The sequence below is a fragment of the Rhinolophus ferrumequinum genome, chromosome 22, assembly GCF_004115265.2.
Source record: "Rhinolophus ferrumequinum isolate MPI-CBG mRhiFer1 chromosome 22, mRhiFer1_v1.p, whole genome shotgun sequence".
NCBI lineage: Eukaryota > Metazoa > Chordata > Mammalia > Chiroptera > Rhinolophidae > Rhinolophus > Rhinolophus ferrumequinum.
In genome coordinates this window covers 41,831,136-41,846,984 of record NC_046305.1, presented here as the reverse complement: position 1 = coordinate 41,846,984, position 15,849 = coordinate 41,831,136, and the positions used below count along the sequence as shown (strand labels likewise).

Sequence of the window (15,849 nt, the reverse complement as noted above, 5' to 3'; positions counted from 1 at the left end):
AAGAACTAGAATTGAGGGTTGGGGGGATCCCTGCCGGCTGGGAGGGACAGAATAAAGGACAGAATGAGGAGAGCCCTACCCAGACAGGAATCTCAGCCCTCCACGTAACGCCCATGGTGGTGCCAGTGCCCGGTCCCCACCTGCTCTTACATGATCCATGTCCTGCCCTCGGGCAACAGCTGGGCACACACAGTCATACACTCCCACGTGTAGCGTGTGTAGCGTGTGCACACATGGGCACACAGGCCAGCCCCCAGCTTCCCCGAAGCGGAGGGTCCACCTCCAGCTGCCCGTCCCCTGACCACAGAGACCAGACTCTCCTGGGACATGGGTACCCTGTCCTTCTTGTCCCAGTCCTGCTGCCTGAGGCTGACCTGGGGTCTCAGAAGAGGTACCCAAGAGGCAGAGGAAAGGGGAACATACCCTAACACCAGAGGCAAGCAGAGGAGGGAGCTGGAAGCAGGGGTCTGGCTAAGCTTGGGACACCTGTTGGCACACGCTCTGCCACAGGTGCAGGCGTCAGTGTTGGTAGGTGGTGTCCTAGGAGGCCTCTCCACCCATCAGAGTCCAAAGAGCACAGGTGTGGCTGCCTGGCCTCATCCCCATAAGGCCCTCCTGCTCACCCAGGACCTGTCTGATCACAAGGCCTCTGCCTGTGGCCGCCAGCAGGGAAGCCACTGCCCTCTCACCACAGCTCCCGGTCACCAACCCAAACACCAGACCCCTTGGGAAGACCAGCCACCAGGCCTCACAGGACTCCAGGTAAGTCCTGGCCCTCAGAATGTCAGCGCCCAGCTAGCAGCAGGGGACCCCCCAGGGGGTGGGAGCAGCTCAGTGGCTTCCCAGGCCAGGGTCTCCAGCCCACCCTGAGATGTAGCCAGAAGGAGCAGCCCCAAGAAGGGCTTGGGACTCAGCTGTGGGCTAGCTGGCCGGGGAGCTGGACACGGAGCCAGGCTCCAGGAGCATCTCTGGGCTATTTGTCCCAGTGGTCATGATATAGACACTCTGAGCCCCTGCTCTGAGCCCCTATTCGGGAGTAAGTGGGGGAAACTAGACTGCCACAGCCCCTACACCCCTGGCAAGACAGACCAAAGCAGCAAAAGCTGCAGCAGGAACCATCCTGCCATAGGAGGGAGTTGGGAGCCGTGCTGACCAAGGCAGAGCTCTTTTTCTCTTCTGTAACTAAAATCAGGAAGTAACAGGAAGTACTACAGCTGGGGAGCGGGGATGCTAGAGGGGCCGGGGCACGCAGGAACAGGCTTCGAGCATTCCTCACCCCGGGAGAGGAGAGGGGTCCTCCCAGACAAGGGAAACACAGGCCCGGCAGCAGCTCCACTATCCCTTAATTGTTTACTAGCAACTCATTTCTCCATCACTGAGTCATCTTATCAGATCCTCGGCTGTTTTCATAACAGTCCTAATAAATAGGGGTGTGGGCTGCTCTCTGACACTTTGCCCAGGGTATTCCAGAGTTTCTGTATGATGCAGGAATACCGTGGCAATGGATGGCCATGCACAAAACTGACACCTACCCAGGATGCATACACACCTCGTTCAAATAACACTTACCCTTGAGCCACAAACCCAACGAACTCCCACCCCGCCCCGCACCAACACGCACACCTCATTTACCTCCATCTCATTGCAACATCCATGTCTCCCAGACTCCTCTGTGTTAGGAAGGCAGACAAGACAGCAGTGGCAAAAGTCTGTCCTTAGGAGCTCACAGCCCAGTGACAGAGGCACATATACAAACAATTCAAGCATGGAGTTGGCAGCCAGACAGGGCTGGTCTGTTCTCTGTTAAACACTCACCGTGACCTCAGGCATGCTGCCTTCTTTGAGCCTCAGTGTCCTCATCTGGTATATGGGATAATAACAGTACCACCTGGCGAGGATATTTTGAGGATTAAACAAGTTGCTGATGGTAAAGTCTGTAGAACAGTACTGGGCACACCGCGCCAAGGAAGTACAAGAAGATGGAAGTGAAGATTCAATGACATGTGCATCAGGGCCTTGGCCCCAGGCTCACAGCCCAAACCAGGTGGCTATCGCTGTTAGAGAGGAACTGACAAGGTTCGGTGTGGCCTTAGGAGGGCACTCTGGTCAGGATGGAGTGGGATAGTCAAGGAGGGCTTCACTGAGGAGGTGATGCTTGAGTTGGAATTTAGGGTTGGGTGGGAAGGGCTCTGAGCAGAGGTTTCAGAGTGTGGAAAGGCAAAGAAAGAGACAGGAGACTTAGTAAGACATTTAGGGGAGTGCAGATCACTGATAAATCCTACATGGCCCCATCATTAACATGCATGCACACGTGTGCACTCACACACTCCTCCCGAACGGGTCCCCAGCTTAAGCGCCAACATTCGCCTCCTCCCGATATGCAGAATTGAAACAGGCTCGGACAGCGGTTTGCCTTGGCAGGAGAGGCTGCTGAATCCAATGCCTTTACTACTGACAGAAGCTGGGTGCAGCGCATCCCGCTGGCACCTATTCCTGGCCACACAGCTCTCCTGAGCTCAAGGAAATGACCAAATAATCGGAGGCCAGGGGCCTGCCTTGGGGTTCACAGTCCCAGCCAGGACGGACGGCTCCTCAGTGGAAAGCATGGCTGGGGATGGTTCCGGAAAGGCACCCGGAGCCAGAGCTTCGGTTCTTGTCCTGGAAGCCCCAGGGGAGAGCGTGGTCCCAGTCTCAGGCTGGGTTAGGGACGAGATGCAATGGCAACATTGTACCCCGCTCTGCCCTGGAATTCCTCCCCCAGCCCCGACTGTCCCTCTGGCTTCTAGGGATCATCTCGGCAGTGTCACCATGTCCCGGCCCAGCAGCAAAGCCATTTACAGTAAGCTCTCTCTCTGCTCCCCTCTCCCTTCCCTTCCCCTGGGTTCCCTGAACCCCAACTCTCTAGTCTCTGCCTCCTGACGCTGACCATGCCCTGCAGTTGCCAATGTCTCACCGGGTTCTCTGCCCCCCCTTTGCGTTGCACCCCCGCAGTGCACCGGAAGGAGTACTCGCACAGCCTCACCTCAGAGCCCACCCAACTGCAGCACAGGGTGGAGGTAAGTAATCTGGGGCCCCCGACAGCCCTGATTCAACCCAAGATTTTCCATGTGCCTAGCACCCTGCCGAAAACCAGACATCCCGGACAAGGCCCTGCCAGGGAAGCCAAAAGCCTGACCCAGCTAAATCAGATGGGCTGGGGTCCAACAAGCCTAGCTGAGCATCTGCTAGGTGCCAAGAAGTACTTAGCACTTCTTGGGTAGCTGGGCATGGGCAGGGAGGGCGGGCTAGAGGTGGATGTCCTATCCCCAGGCAGGGACAAGTAAGTAGTACAGCGATGGGTCCGCAGGCACCTGCGACCCCCCACCCCATCCCCACCTATCTCCTGACCCAGCCCCTGCACACTAGTCCCCAGGGTACTGCTCTTTGCCAAGCATCTGGCAGGGCAGGAGGAGGGAGGAGAGGGGAGTTGTCTGGGCTTGAGCTCCCAAGGCTGGCATGAGCTGCTTGGAAGCTAGAATGGGGCTCTGGCCCTGCCTAGGAGGAGGACACTGGCACTGTGAGATCTAGCCGCCTGAAGGGCTGTCAACAGAATGGCGGTGAAAGCACAGAGTGGAGAGTGTGGCGGGGAGAGGGTACACCTGATCAGGCTGGAGCCTCCGGGTAGACACTGTCCCCGGGCAGCAGCAGACGTAGTGCTGTCAGGGCGAAGAAGCCAGAAGGGACATGGGGTGATGGTCTGGTGGTTCCACAGGGCAGCAGAGATAGGGGTCCCCCAGCCAGTGGGTTGGGGCCAGGGGTATTGGGCTTCGCGGCGGGGGTAGAGGTTGGGAACTGGCTTCATTTAGGCCCAGCCGGCGAGAGAGCAAGAAGAGGCACGTCCAGGCTGCCAGGGCATTTCTTCATGATGTCAGGGGCCCCTGAATATGGCAGCTCCTCCTACGGAGAAGCTATGCAGAGAGCAGGGTGGTGGGATTGAGGGCAGGAGGCAGACAGTTCCCCCAACAAGGCGTGGAGGGGACAGGGAGAGGTAGGACTGTGACTTGTGAAGTTGGATGGGAGAAGGGAGGGGTCGCCTCGAGGAGGGACAATAACAGCAAAAACCTGTTGGGATGAGCAGACTGGCCGTGGGCAAAGGCCTCAGTGGAGCTACGATCACTATGGACGTCACCGGGCAAGAATCAGGGAGAAGGCGGGGCTTGGTCTTCTTCCGGAAACAGTGGGAGGTGATAGATGAGCAGGAGTAGGAGAGGCATTCTGGGTGTGGTGACCAGCGTGAGCAATGGCATGGAGTCAGGAATGCTAGGTCAGTGAGGAGAAGGACCACGCTGGGATGGTAGATTCCCGAAGGGGGCAAAGGAAGCCAGGGACAAAATTTGAGGGTGCTCTATCCCAGCCAGAGGAGTTCAGACTTTACCTGCTGGGTGGTTGAAGCCACTACTCAGCCCTCAGCCCCCTCAGCTGGCCCGGACAGGTAAAGGCCAGGTCCTTCCTCCAGAGTCCTGGACCCCCTTACGCAGCCCATCAGACGCCAAGTCGGGGCCCTATCCTCGCTCGACTGCTTCTGGCCCTTACACTGGCCCTTGAAGGCTACTTTACTGGGATTGCTTGGGACTCCCCCACAAGGAGGCTAGGGCCACGTATTCTTCTTCTGCTGCCTTCCCCCCACCCTGCCCACCACCACCTGTGATCCCCCTCTCCACACCCGCTCCCATTCCTGGGCTTCCTCTTCTCTCCTCAGCACCTGATGACATGTAAGCTAGGCACTCAGAGAGTCCGGGAGCCCAGGGACGCCATGCAGAAGCTACAGGAAATGGACGCTCAGGGCCGGGTGTGGAGCCAGGACTTGCTCCTACAGGTCAAAGATGGCTGGCTCCAGCTACTGGACATCGAGACCAAGGTCAGCCCTCCCACCGTACCCCACAATGGGTCATGGCTAACCCAGGCTGTGGAAAAGCAAGCACCAGGCATGCACTCCACCCCTCCACGCCCCAAACAGCAGCCACCCCTCCCCATATACAAAACACACCCAGGCCTAGGAAGAGACAGGGAACAGAGGTCCAGGGGTCAGAAAGGAGATGACACCCAGCCCCAGGCCACTGGAGGGCTGGGGCAACCCAGGTCAGAAGCTCCCAGGAGCTACCCTGGCTCTCGGTGACCTCACAGCTGACCTCTCCACCTCGGCCAGGAGGAGCTGGACTCTTACCGCCTGGACAGCATCCAGGCCATGGACGTGGCACTTAACTCCTGCTCCTACAACTCCATCCTGTCCATCACCGTGCAGGAGTCGGGCATGGCAGGCAACAGCACCCTGCTTTTCCAGTGCCACGAAGTGGGGGTGAGTGGCCAGGGGTGGGATTGAGGATAGAGTGGGTCTGAGGCCCAACAACAATCACTCTCTCCCTGCACCCCCCCAAACACACATATATAACCGGCCTAGTTGCTTCTTCCTCCAGGCAGAGAGACTGAGAACCAGCCTACAGAAGACCCTGGAGGAGGAACTAGAGCACAGGTAGGCAGCCTCTGCCCCAGCCCAGCTGCAGGACCGCAGAGCTCGGGCCCAGGTGGGCCAGACACTGGCCTGACATCTGGGGGAGCCCAGGAGCCTGTGGCCCAATGAACCTGGACCTGGAGCTGGGGAGGGGCCGGGCTGGGATCAGGGCACAGATGGGCAGGAGGAAGGCGCTAGGGCTGGGCCCAGAGAACATGAGAGGCTCTCCCCAGAGCCTGACATGGGGCTTGAAAAGGCCCAGAGGTAGACAGATGAGGCAGGTAGGAGTCAGGGAAGGGTCCAGATGGAGATCTAGAGAAGTGTGGGGAGAGCCTCTGTCCCAAGAACCCTGTCAAAGCTGTGTCCTCAACATGTGCTCAGCCGATCCCGATTTGGAGCCCTTCACCAAGGCCAGGACAGATGGAGGGGTCCTCCTCTAGAAAGACCTAAGGAGCAGGCACCCCTCTTGGAGCAGGGTCCCCCTCCAGAACAGCCGCGCTGGATGGCACCAGAGCGCAGTAAGTTTGGGGCATGGGGACAGGTCAAAAGAAAAGGTTTAGATCAAAGATCGAAGGGGCCATGTTCCCCTTATATTGCAGACGTACCACCTTCCCCGAGGAACCTGTCACGTCACTCCAGCATCCGAGAACCAAGTGCCTTCCGTCCCCCTCCTCCAAGGCGGCCGCCATCTCCTGAGGACCCACTGAGGGATGAGGTACCTGCAGAATGTCTGGGCTTTTGCTGAGGCTTTCTGAGCCTGGTGGAAGGGAGGACACCAACCCTCCCCCTCCCTCCAGGAGACCAGGTCCCAGGATGGCCAAGACAGGCCCTGGGCTGAAGACAGTCAGGGAGGCTTGGGCAGGGCCAGTTTGGGGAGTTCCAGGGTGAGCCTAACTGCCCACTCAGAGCCACAAACTGTTTGTGGTCCAGGAGGTGCTGAACCATGTCCTAAGCGACATTGCGTTATTCGTGGGACAGCTGAAGGAAGCCGAGGCAAACACCCATCGTAAGAAGAAGAAACTGGGGAAGAAAAAGGACAAGGGTCAGAGAGGTGGGTGCTGAGAAACAAGGGAGAAGGGCAGGGGGGTCTTGGGATAACCTGTGACCCACTGCCGTCTCCCCTTGCCCCCCATAGGGGTGACCCAGGCGCAGTACATAGATTGCTTCCAGAAGATCAAGTGCAGCTTCAACTTTCTGGTATGTGTCTCCCCACAAGTTCCCAAGCCCTCCTGCCCCCAGCAATCCTCCCCCCAACTCTGGTCTCATAGATATCCCAAGTTTCTCTAGCTTCTCCCCCTGGAAACTTCCCTGCCCTCTCTTGGGACTTTTGGAGAGTGCCAGGTTCCCAACCAAGGCCCAGAACAACTACGGACCCTGGGGTCCTGGTGAAGGTAGGGTGGGATGAAGGGTGATGATGCCACCGCCCTGTGTCCCCAGGGGAAGTTGTCCATGCAGCTGCAGGAGACGAGTGCCCCTCAGTTCGTGCACCTCCTCTTCGAAAAGCTGGCCTCCGTGAGTTCGGGGAGAACAGGGTGGTGAAGAGGTACAGGCTGAAGTGTAGACGGAGCAGAGGGCAGGGGGCAGGCAGGGGCAGAGGGGGTTGTGGGGTCTGCCCCTCACTCACCCCCAACACACCCTCCTCAACCCCAAGGCACCGTCCTTACTGTGTACAACACCCCTGGGCAGACTACGGGGGCTGGGGTTGGAGCCAAGGACACCAGGGCTCTGAGGGTGCCGGGGAGGAGCAGCAGGCCTGAGGCCACGTGGCATTGCAGAAGTGGGCAGCCACGGACTCCAGGCCCTTTCCCACTCCAGGCGGGCTCTGTGGGATCCTAGGCTTCCTGACACCTTCCATCCCTCCTCTAGATCCTGTCCCAGTGCCCTTACCAGGGCCTAGCAGCCCAAGTGATCTCACCTCTCCTCACCCCCAAAGCCATCGACCTGCTGCAGTCCTGTCTAAGCCCTCCTGAGAGTAACCTCTGGAAGGAGCTGGGTGTGGCCTGGACCACCAGTCGGTGAGTGAAGATAAGGTCTGAACTGGATGGGGGGCATAGGGCAGGACACTGGATGTGGCAGGCTCTACATTGTGACAAACCAGAAATATCTCAAAACAAATTGTGGGACTCTACGTGGAGTTCCCAACTTTTTATTAGACTGAGTATGGATAATTTCTTTGTAAAATCAACACTTACCATCACCCACCACTGAAGGAAAGGCATTCTCTCAGAAAAGGAGAAGGAGAAGGAGAGAAAGAAGAAGAAGAAGAAGAATTCACAAGAAAGTAGAGTTGGCAACCTTCTATCAAAATATTTTCTCATTATTGTCAAGGACAAAGTTTTCACAATCTAGCCTAGAATTTAAGAATTACTGACGTAAATATGCTACAAGTCTAACACCAGTAAGACCTGGCAACCAACTATCCGAGGAGTTAAGAGAGAAAGAGAGATTGCATGTCCGTGTGACCATGAGATGGGCCACTGGACGACAAAGCCAAACCGATGAGCCCAATAGGGAGTGGGGGTTGCCACCAGCTTGGATGCGCTGTGCTGAGGTGTCAGTGGAACATTCCACAGAGACAGGCTGGCCCAGCCCTGAGGTGAGATATCCAGTGCTGAGCCCCAGAACTCACCTTCACGAGCAAGATCTGCTTGCTCTAGCCTATGAGAGAAGAAGGGAAACTTCTATGTGTAGGTGGAGAAAGGAAAAAAGTGTGAAGGAGGCAAAGAGAAATTCCTAAGAGTTAAAAAGAAGAAACAAAAAAGCAGAGGCATAAAAAACCAAGAGAGAAGAGTGTTTTAGAAGAAGAAGTCCATCAGGAAATAAGCCAGTCGTTCTAGTGTGTTGTTTGTCTTGAGAGCAGTTCTTTTCAATTTAGCCCCATTAAAGGATTTGTTGTCCAACTCATCTAAAGACATAAATTATAATTCAATGTAAACTATCTCTTTAATTGTGGTAGGAAATTTACCATTTTAACATTTTTAAGAGGATAACTCAATGGCATTAAGTACATTAATAAGGTTGGACAACCATTACCACTATCCATTTCCAGAACTTTTTCATCATTCCAAACAGAAACTCTGTACCCATTCATCATTTAACAAAACTCTGTACCAATTCCTCCCTCTCCCCAGTCCTTGATGATTTCTATGCTACTTTCTGTCTGTTTATCATTTTAAATACAAAATCAGGTCAGATGTGCCCTAAAATGTTTTCTAATTTCTTAAAATAACAAAAAATTAGTGTGTAAATGGATTAAAAGGCCAAGAATACAGAAAATAGACTAAAGAGATATAAAAACATTCAGAAGAGTTGAATTTCAGGCAAATTATACTTAGGTAACTTGATTTTAGGCAAATTGGCCCAAAGCTGTAAATAACACCAAATGCTATGGTCCAGAAAGATAGAGACCATCCAAGGCCGTTGGATTTGGCAATCAGGAGATTATCAGGACTTTAGAAGAACTGGTTTTCAATAGAGTAATGGCAGAGGTAAAAATCCAGTTGCAAGAAATAATGAAAGAACCAGAAGAAAGAGAACATAGGCAGGATATATAGAAACTTTCTCAAAAATTTGGAAAAGAGAAGGTAATAGAATGACAGCTTAAAAAGAGTAGGAACAGGATCAAGGGAAGATGAGTATGTTCTTTTAGGGGAAAAGAGAAGGAATCAGTTAAAAAGCGTCAGAAGAGGGAATAATATATTTGTTCCCACTGAATAAATATTTATTAATTGCCGCCTATGTGCCCTCCGCTGTCCTCGGGATAACAAGGTCTCAAGGAGCTCGATATTGTCAGAAACACAGACATGTAAGAGTCCTGTGCAGTACAGTGTGAGAAGAGCAATAATCCAGGGTGTCTAAAGTTCAGCAACAGAGCAGAGAAGGAAATACTCACCTTTGTTCTTACCACTTTAATTTGAAGCCCCAATCAGTGCAATAAAGTATCCAGCGTGTTCTTACGGAGTTGACATATCTGCACTTCAGGGGCACAGGTGAGGCTGGCCACGGATACCCGCACTGTGGGGTCTGTTCATGCCTAACTCTTTGCTCCTTGGTGGGTGTTCGGGGCCCTTCCATCTGTGCACATGGGCCATGTCCTCCATTACCCACAAGACCCTGAGGCTAGGCTCTGCCATCTCCTCCCTCCCCATATCCCACAGCTTGGCACAGAGTGGACTCAGCTTTGTTCTCTTCCCAGGGATGACTGGCCAGGCAGTGAGCCTCCGCCCTACCAACCCACGTTCTACGATGGTTGGCAGCCTCCAGAACCTTCCAACCAGGTAAGGGGAGCTCGGTACAGAATCCTACTCCTAGTCCTGGCTTCTGGCTAGTTTCTGCCTTCTCAGTCCAAACCATGCAGGTGGGTTCATGCAGGTACCCATATCTGGGTGGGGGGCAGGCAGGGGATGGGACATGAGGCAGCTGTGTGTGAGTGGATCTGTGGTCTGATACCAGTTTCCTACCTCCATGCTGGTTGACCCACTGCTTCCTTCTGCCCCACAGGCACACGCAGGATACCAGGACTCTACTCCCCTCCAGTAAGCCCTGGGCTTAGTCGGCACTGTATGGTTGTGGGGAGGGTGGGGTGGGACTGGTGCTGTGGATCTGTGGGTGCCACGTCTCAGAGACACTCTGGGCTCTCTTTTAGCCCGACACGTATGCGTACAAGCACACCCCTCCCCTACCTTGGCTGGAAAGCAGGTCTTTTCCTTCCCGAGCTCCAATCCCTTCTTCTCGCAATGCTACACACATGCCTCTAATTTCTCTGAGCTCAGGTATGAAGTGCTCCGAGGAGAGCTCAGCTATAGGAACGTCCACTGTTGGAAGAGTCTTCAGAAATCAGCCACATTTCAGGCCCCTCCTGCCTGCAGAAACCCCAACCTCAAGCCCCACCTAACACTGACCTGCCATTAAACGTTGTGGAAACACGAAATTCACCTCCAGACTCTAGGCAGGAGATATATGAGGCTTTGGGGCTGACACAGGGGCTCAATCTTGGAGGCCCGTTTCCTAACCCTGTTTCCGCCGGGTGGTGGGGAGTAAGTTCTAGGTCAGGGAGCATCTCACACTTGGCTCAAGAGGAGACACACAACCATGGCCCTCGTCCTGGGGACCCCAACCCTGTGCCCCTCAGCCCCAGACCTGTCAAGCCAGCCCTGAGAATGCAAGTTCTGTATGAGTTTGAAGCCAGGAACCCACAGGAACTGACGGTGATCCAGGGAGAGGTGCTGGAGGTGAGGCATGGGTTCGAGCCTAGAAAAAAAGGTTGTGGAGGGTGGGGGTATAGACAGCCTGGGGTGGGTGGGGTGGGTACGGGGCTACTGGGGCGGGTGGGCTAGAGAGAAAAAAGGAAGGTGGGAAGGGAGGAGGCTGGCTGGACAGAGGCTCCTGTGACAGAGTTAGTGGCTCTTGGCAGGTTCTGGACCACAGCAAGCGGTGGTGGCTGGTGAAGAATGAGACAGGACAAAGCGGCTACATTCCCAGCAACATCCTGGAGCCCCTCCAGTCGGGGCCCCCCGGGAACCAGCGAGAGTCACCCCCTCGGGTACTATGCAGCCTAGTCTAACGAGAAACTCTAAGGCCTGGGTCGCGGAGAGGGGTGGGGAGATTCAATGACAAGTGGAGGAGGTAGTCCCGGTTTGATTTCCTCAGTATTATCACATGCTTACTGGGTGCCAAGTTTATCATGGGGCCAGAGCAGAGAACAAGGCTGGTCCCTGCCAAACAAGCAAATCATGGAGTGAGATAAGTGATGTGATGGCAGCCGAGAAGGGTCCCACATCATGGGGGCTGTGGGTGGCTCTGAGATGACATGGCCTCTGACTTCCAGTTCTCCCAATTCCAGGCTCCAATGCTTCGACTTAGCTCCAGGCCTGAGGAGGTTAGAGCCTGGCTGCAAGCAGAGAACTTCTCCACTTTGTGAGTGCCTAGAACCTCTGAAAAGGGTGCAGACAATAATCCAGGAAACCCAGAGCCCCAGAACGTACAACCTGACCTGCACAGTACACAACAGACCCATAGGTGCTGCCCTGTCACAGTGCTGCCTCCCCTGAGAGAAAGAGCAGAAGAGATGTGTTCATGCCTCCGTTAGAGCACTAAGTGGGGAGCCCCTGCCATGGGGAAGGCAGCAGGATCAGGGGAACTCAGGAAGAACGTTGGCTGCCAGCCACACCCTCCCCAGCACAAGAGTCTCTTCCAGGGCACTTCTCCCTTCAAACCCACGAGTTCTGAAACTGGATTAAGCCAAAATGTGTATCTTCCTCCTTCACCTCCAGATACCCTATTCCATGAATTCTCCTGTGACCCCAGCCTCCAGGCCCAAATAGCCCCTTCTCCACCCAATTACTCAGGCCCAGGTCCTTCTGTCCCACCACTGACAGCTCCTCTGTTTTTGTTCCCAGCACCGTGAAGACTCTCGGTTCCCTGATGGGGACCCAGCTGCTTCATATGAAACCCAGGGAGCTACAGATGTTGTGTCCACAGGAGGCCCCACGGGTCCTGGCACGGCTGGAGGCAGTCAGAAGGACGCTGGGGGTGAGGATACCCTGTGTTCCTGAACACCATTGGAAATGTGGGGTGCTCCCTGGGTGACAGAGGGTGTGCCGGGTAGACAAGCCGGCAGGCCCAACCCTGGGGTGGAACTGAGTGTGGTAGGTACTGAGCACAAGCTATTCCCCCAGGGGCTTGATTTCATGTCCTCAGGCATGCCGGGAGGCGCCAAGCTAAGTACTGGCATGAGCTCTGGGGCGGGGAGGTGTCCTCCCCTAGCACCAGCCTCATCTCAATCCTTTGCTGTCCTCAGATGAGCCCTTAGGCATGAAGATACCTCCAAGACCAACGCCTTCTCACAAGCAAGATAGAGGATCTGATACTCTTTAGAGTCCCGAGAATTCCTCTTTCAGTTCCCCAGTTTGCAACAAGCCTCACACCCAGCTCACAGCAAAGAGGACGAGGAAGTCCAGAGATTGGAGCAAATGGTGCTCTTGCTGTGTTGGGATCCCTCCCCAGTTACCTCCTATTTATTGTCTCTCTCCTAAGCCTGAGCACTTACGCTTACATTTGTCAGGACTCTGTTTAGTCCCTTCCCTCCCCAATAAAAGCATCTTTAAGTTATGTGCCTCTCTTGAGCTCCTTCTGGGCCAAAGGCAGGGAAGAAGGAAGAGCTGGGACACTGGGCATGAAACAGAAGCAGCTCTACATCCATCCCTGGACCAGAATGAATGTGAGTGCGAGTTCCCACTGCAACCTGGAGCAGAGTGTCAGAATTTAAGAATTAAAGCCCAAGTTCGGCTTACTCTCTTTCTAAACAAACTCCCAAATAAGGTTATGCTCACCATCTTTATCCTTCTGTGTCCATTTCTCCCAGTACATTCCAAGGCACCCAGCAGGGCTGAGGGCCAACATCTCACAGGAGCAAAGAGTATTGGGGCTGACAGTGGTAGGTTTTGATCAGCCACACTGGCTGGTGATCTAGAGAAACATGAATAAGCACGTCTGGTGCTCCAGGCTCTATACTTGGCAACTTCCTCTTTTAATACAACTTTTGTCCCCTTCTGTCGGGTGAGCCAACCTTGAGCTCCCTCCCGAGCTTGTCTCTAGTGGCAGAGCACAGCAGACGCTGGACTGGAAGTCCAAAATCCACCAACTGTCTGTGTGAGCTCTGGCAAGCCATTTCACTCTCTGGGCTCCTGTTTTCTCAAAGGTTAAGTGAAGAGTTTGGACTGTCTGTGGCTTCTAGGATTTAGCATCCATAGCCTTCTTCAATCTCATAACTGTCATAGATTCCCTAATCAGAGGCGCTGCCCTGGGTCCCCAGGGGGTGGGGAACTGAGCTTATGCCACGCCTCAGGGCCCGGCGGGGCAACTCAGCCAGGTCCACACCTCTCTCCTCTTGAAGACCAGGCCGAGCCTTCAGGCTCATGCACCCAGGCGAGCATCGCTCTCCTGACTGAAGCAAGGTTTCAAGATTGAGGCAGATTCATGAGGTGCACAGGTAGCGGGACAGTCCACAGTTTAACTGCAAGGGAATGTGTGACAGGCAGGTGAGGATCAAAGAAAGTCAGTTGAGAGAGGGCGAGAGCTTTGCAAGCCGTCACGTTCCCAGGTAGGAACAGCTAGCCCTTATGGGGTACTTACCGTACTACTACGCAACCCCATGATGGGGAAAATATTATTGCCCGCATTTTGTAGATGCAGAAACTGAAGCGCAGAGAGGTTAAGTGACTTACCATGGGCACTTGCGCTTGAAAAGGCAATTCGCTTATCGGGCCTTGTTTATCTCCTATAAGATGGGCATAAACCCTACTTCACAAAGTTCTGAAGCTTAATTATTAATTGGAATAAATTAGCTAACATATGAAACACCTAGGCTATTGCCTGGCAAATCACAGGTGTTCAGTAAATGTTGGTCTTGTACCTCCAGTGAATTGGTGACTGGCCCTTGGTCATCTTGGGAGGAGAGATCCAGCCATTATTAATCTGCCCATGTGCGTTTGCATTGTTTTCCTTTTTTCTATTTAGTAAAATGTCCTTTGAATAAGTCCCACCCTTGCTTCAGCCAGACTAATGGGAAAGGTGATTTCCTACACCCAGGCTGGTTGGTGGGGGTACTCAGGGTCCGAAGTGGCCATGCTGTGGAGTCCCCGGGCCAGAAACCTTCTGAGTAGCTCTGAACTCCTCCCCCTCACACACCCCCTCAATGCACACACCAGGCATGGCGATTCCCTGTTGGTCAGAGTCACGGTCTAACTTTCGGTGTTTGCCCACCTGTCCCCCAGCCCCACCCCACTAGCTAAATATTTACCCTTTTGCTGCGACAACATTCGGATATATCCAAATGAATGTTTTCATCCGCTGACTGCGGAGTTCAAGTTTATCCCATAACACAAAAAACTTTCCCCTCTACTGCGGAGTTCGAGTATATCCCCAAGCACTTGACTCCAGTGCCAGAACTCTGTGAGTGCTGCTATCAACACATAAGAACAGGAAATTCATGTTTGTGTTTGTCACCTGTCCACCCTCGCAGCATGCCTTTTGTGCTCTGGTGCCAGGTGGCTGGTGTAGTTATTTTGCATTTCTTATGACAGATTGGAGTTTCTTTATCATTACATTAGTTTTCTCTGCTGCTTATTAGGTAAGTTTTTATTTTATGTGTATTTCATAGCATACTGAAGTAATAATACATCCCATTGCCAAAAGATATACAAGGTCTGACAATTAAGTTTGCAAACTTGTTGCAATGCTATTGCTAGCCTTTTTTGATCTGAGAGGAATTATTCATTATGAATTTGTACCAACTGGACACACAGTTAACCAAGTTTACTATTTGGAAGTGCTGAAAAGGCTGAGTGAAAAAGTTAGACGACCTGAATTTTTCGCCAATAATTCATGGCTCTTGCATCACACCAAAGCACCAGCTCACACGGCACTGTCTGTGAGGGAGTTTTTAGCCAGTAAACAAATAATTGTATTGGAACACCCTCCCCACTCACCTGATCTGGCTTCTTTCTTTACCTGAAGGTAAAGGAAATATTGTAAGCAAGACATTTGGATGACATTCAGGACATCAAGGGTAATATGACGACAGTTCTGATGGCCATTCCAGAAAAAGAGTTCCAAAATTGCTTTGAAAGGTAGACTAGGTTCTGGTGTCAGGGCACGGCTTCCCAAGGGGGGTACTTTGAAGGTGACCGTAGTGATACTCAGCAATGAGGTATGTAGCACTTTTTCTAGTATGAGTTCGTGAACTTAATTGTCCAACCTTGTATATACAGTTCAATGGCAGTAGTAACGAAGTGTTTCATATCCAAGATATTTTTCCCTCTAAGTTCAGAAATGAGTGGCATGAAGAGAAAAAGAAAAATTGATGATGAAGCGATAGAAAGGGGCTTGCAAGAAGATAGCGAACATAACTCTGAAGACAACAAGGAGAAGGAAGACGAAGCAGAGGAGAGCACTGACCATGTAACATCAGCTGAGCCACCTCCGTCTACAAGCGGAACATCACGTTCCCTGACGTCTTGGCATAAGGTTTAGAAACATGAAAGATAATTCTTTTTTCTTTTTTTTTTTAAAAGTAATTGCTGTTTTTTAGGTTTTTTATTTTATTTTATTAGGGAATATTGGGGAACAGTGTGTTTCTCCAGGGCCCATCAGCTCCAAGTCATTGTCCTTCAGTCTAGTTGTGGAGGGCGCAGCTCAGCTCCACGTCCAGTTGCCGTTTTCAATCTTTAGTTGCAGGGGGCACAGGCCACCACCATGTGGGAATTGAACCGGCAACCGTGTTGTTGAGAGCTCGTGCTCTAACCAACTGAGCCATCCAGACGCCCCATGAAAGATAATTCTTTACCTGAATTAGATTCTAT

General features: G+C 53.0%; 1 protein-coding gene across 1 annotated transcript; it reads left to right on the top strand.

Moving 5' to 3' along the window:
* The first annotated feature begins 601 nt into the window (after positions 1-601).
* On the top strand, positions 602-12,609 carry EPS8L3 (EPS8 like 3). The gene is made up of 19 exons (XM_033091938.1): positions 602-762; positions 2,787-2,839; positions 2,992-3,056; positions 4,739-4,897; positions 5,186-5,335; positions 5,454-5,509; positions 5,870-6,006; positions 6,088-6,203; positions 6,419-6,539; positions 6,624-6,685; positions 6,926-7,000; positions 7,355-7,503; positions 9,684-9,765; positions 9,989-10,023; positions 10,530-10,719; positions 10,902-11,030; positions 11,331-11,404; positions 11,887-12,019; positions 12,288-12,609. The coding sequence occupies exons 2-19, from the start codon at positions 2,809-2,811 to the stop codon at positions 12,297-12,299; spliced, it is 1,776 nt and encodes a 591-aa protein (XP_032947829.1). The 5' UTR covers positions 602-762; positions 2,787-2,808; the 3' UTR covers positions 12,300-12,609.
* Positions 12,610-15,849: the final 3,240 nt, after the last annotated feature.

Bases quoted from the DNA above. Each gene is read 5' to 3' on its own strand.
- EPS8L3 (XM_033091938.1), top strand. From the start codon at position 2,809: ATGTCCCGGCCCAGCAGCAAAGCCATTTACA. The intron at 5,510-5,869 runs GTAGGCAGCCTC...ACATGTGCTCAG, and splicing joins GAGGAGGAACTAGAGCACAG to CCGATCCCGATTTGGAGCCC. The intron at 11,031-11,330 runs GTACTATGCAGC...TCCCAATTCCAG, and splicing joins AGCGAGAGTCACCCCCTCGG to GCTCCAATGCTTCGACTTAG.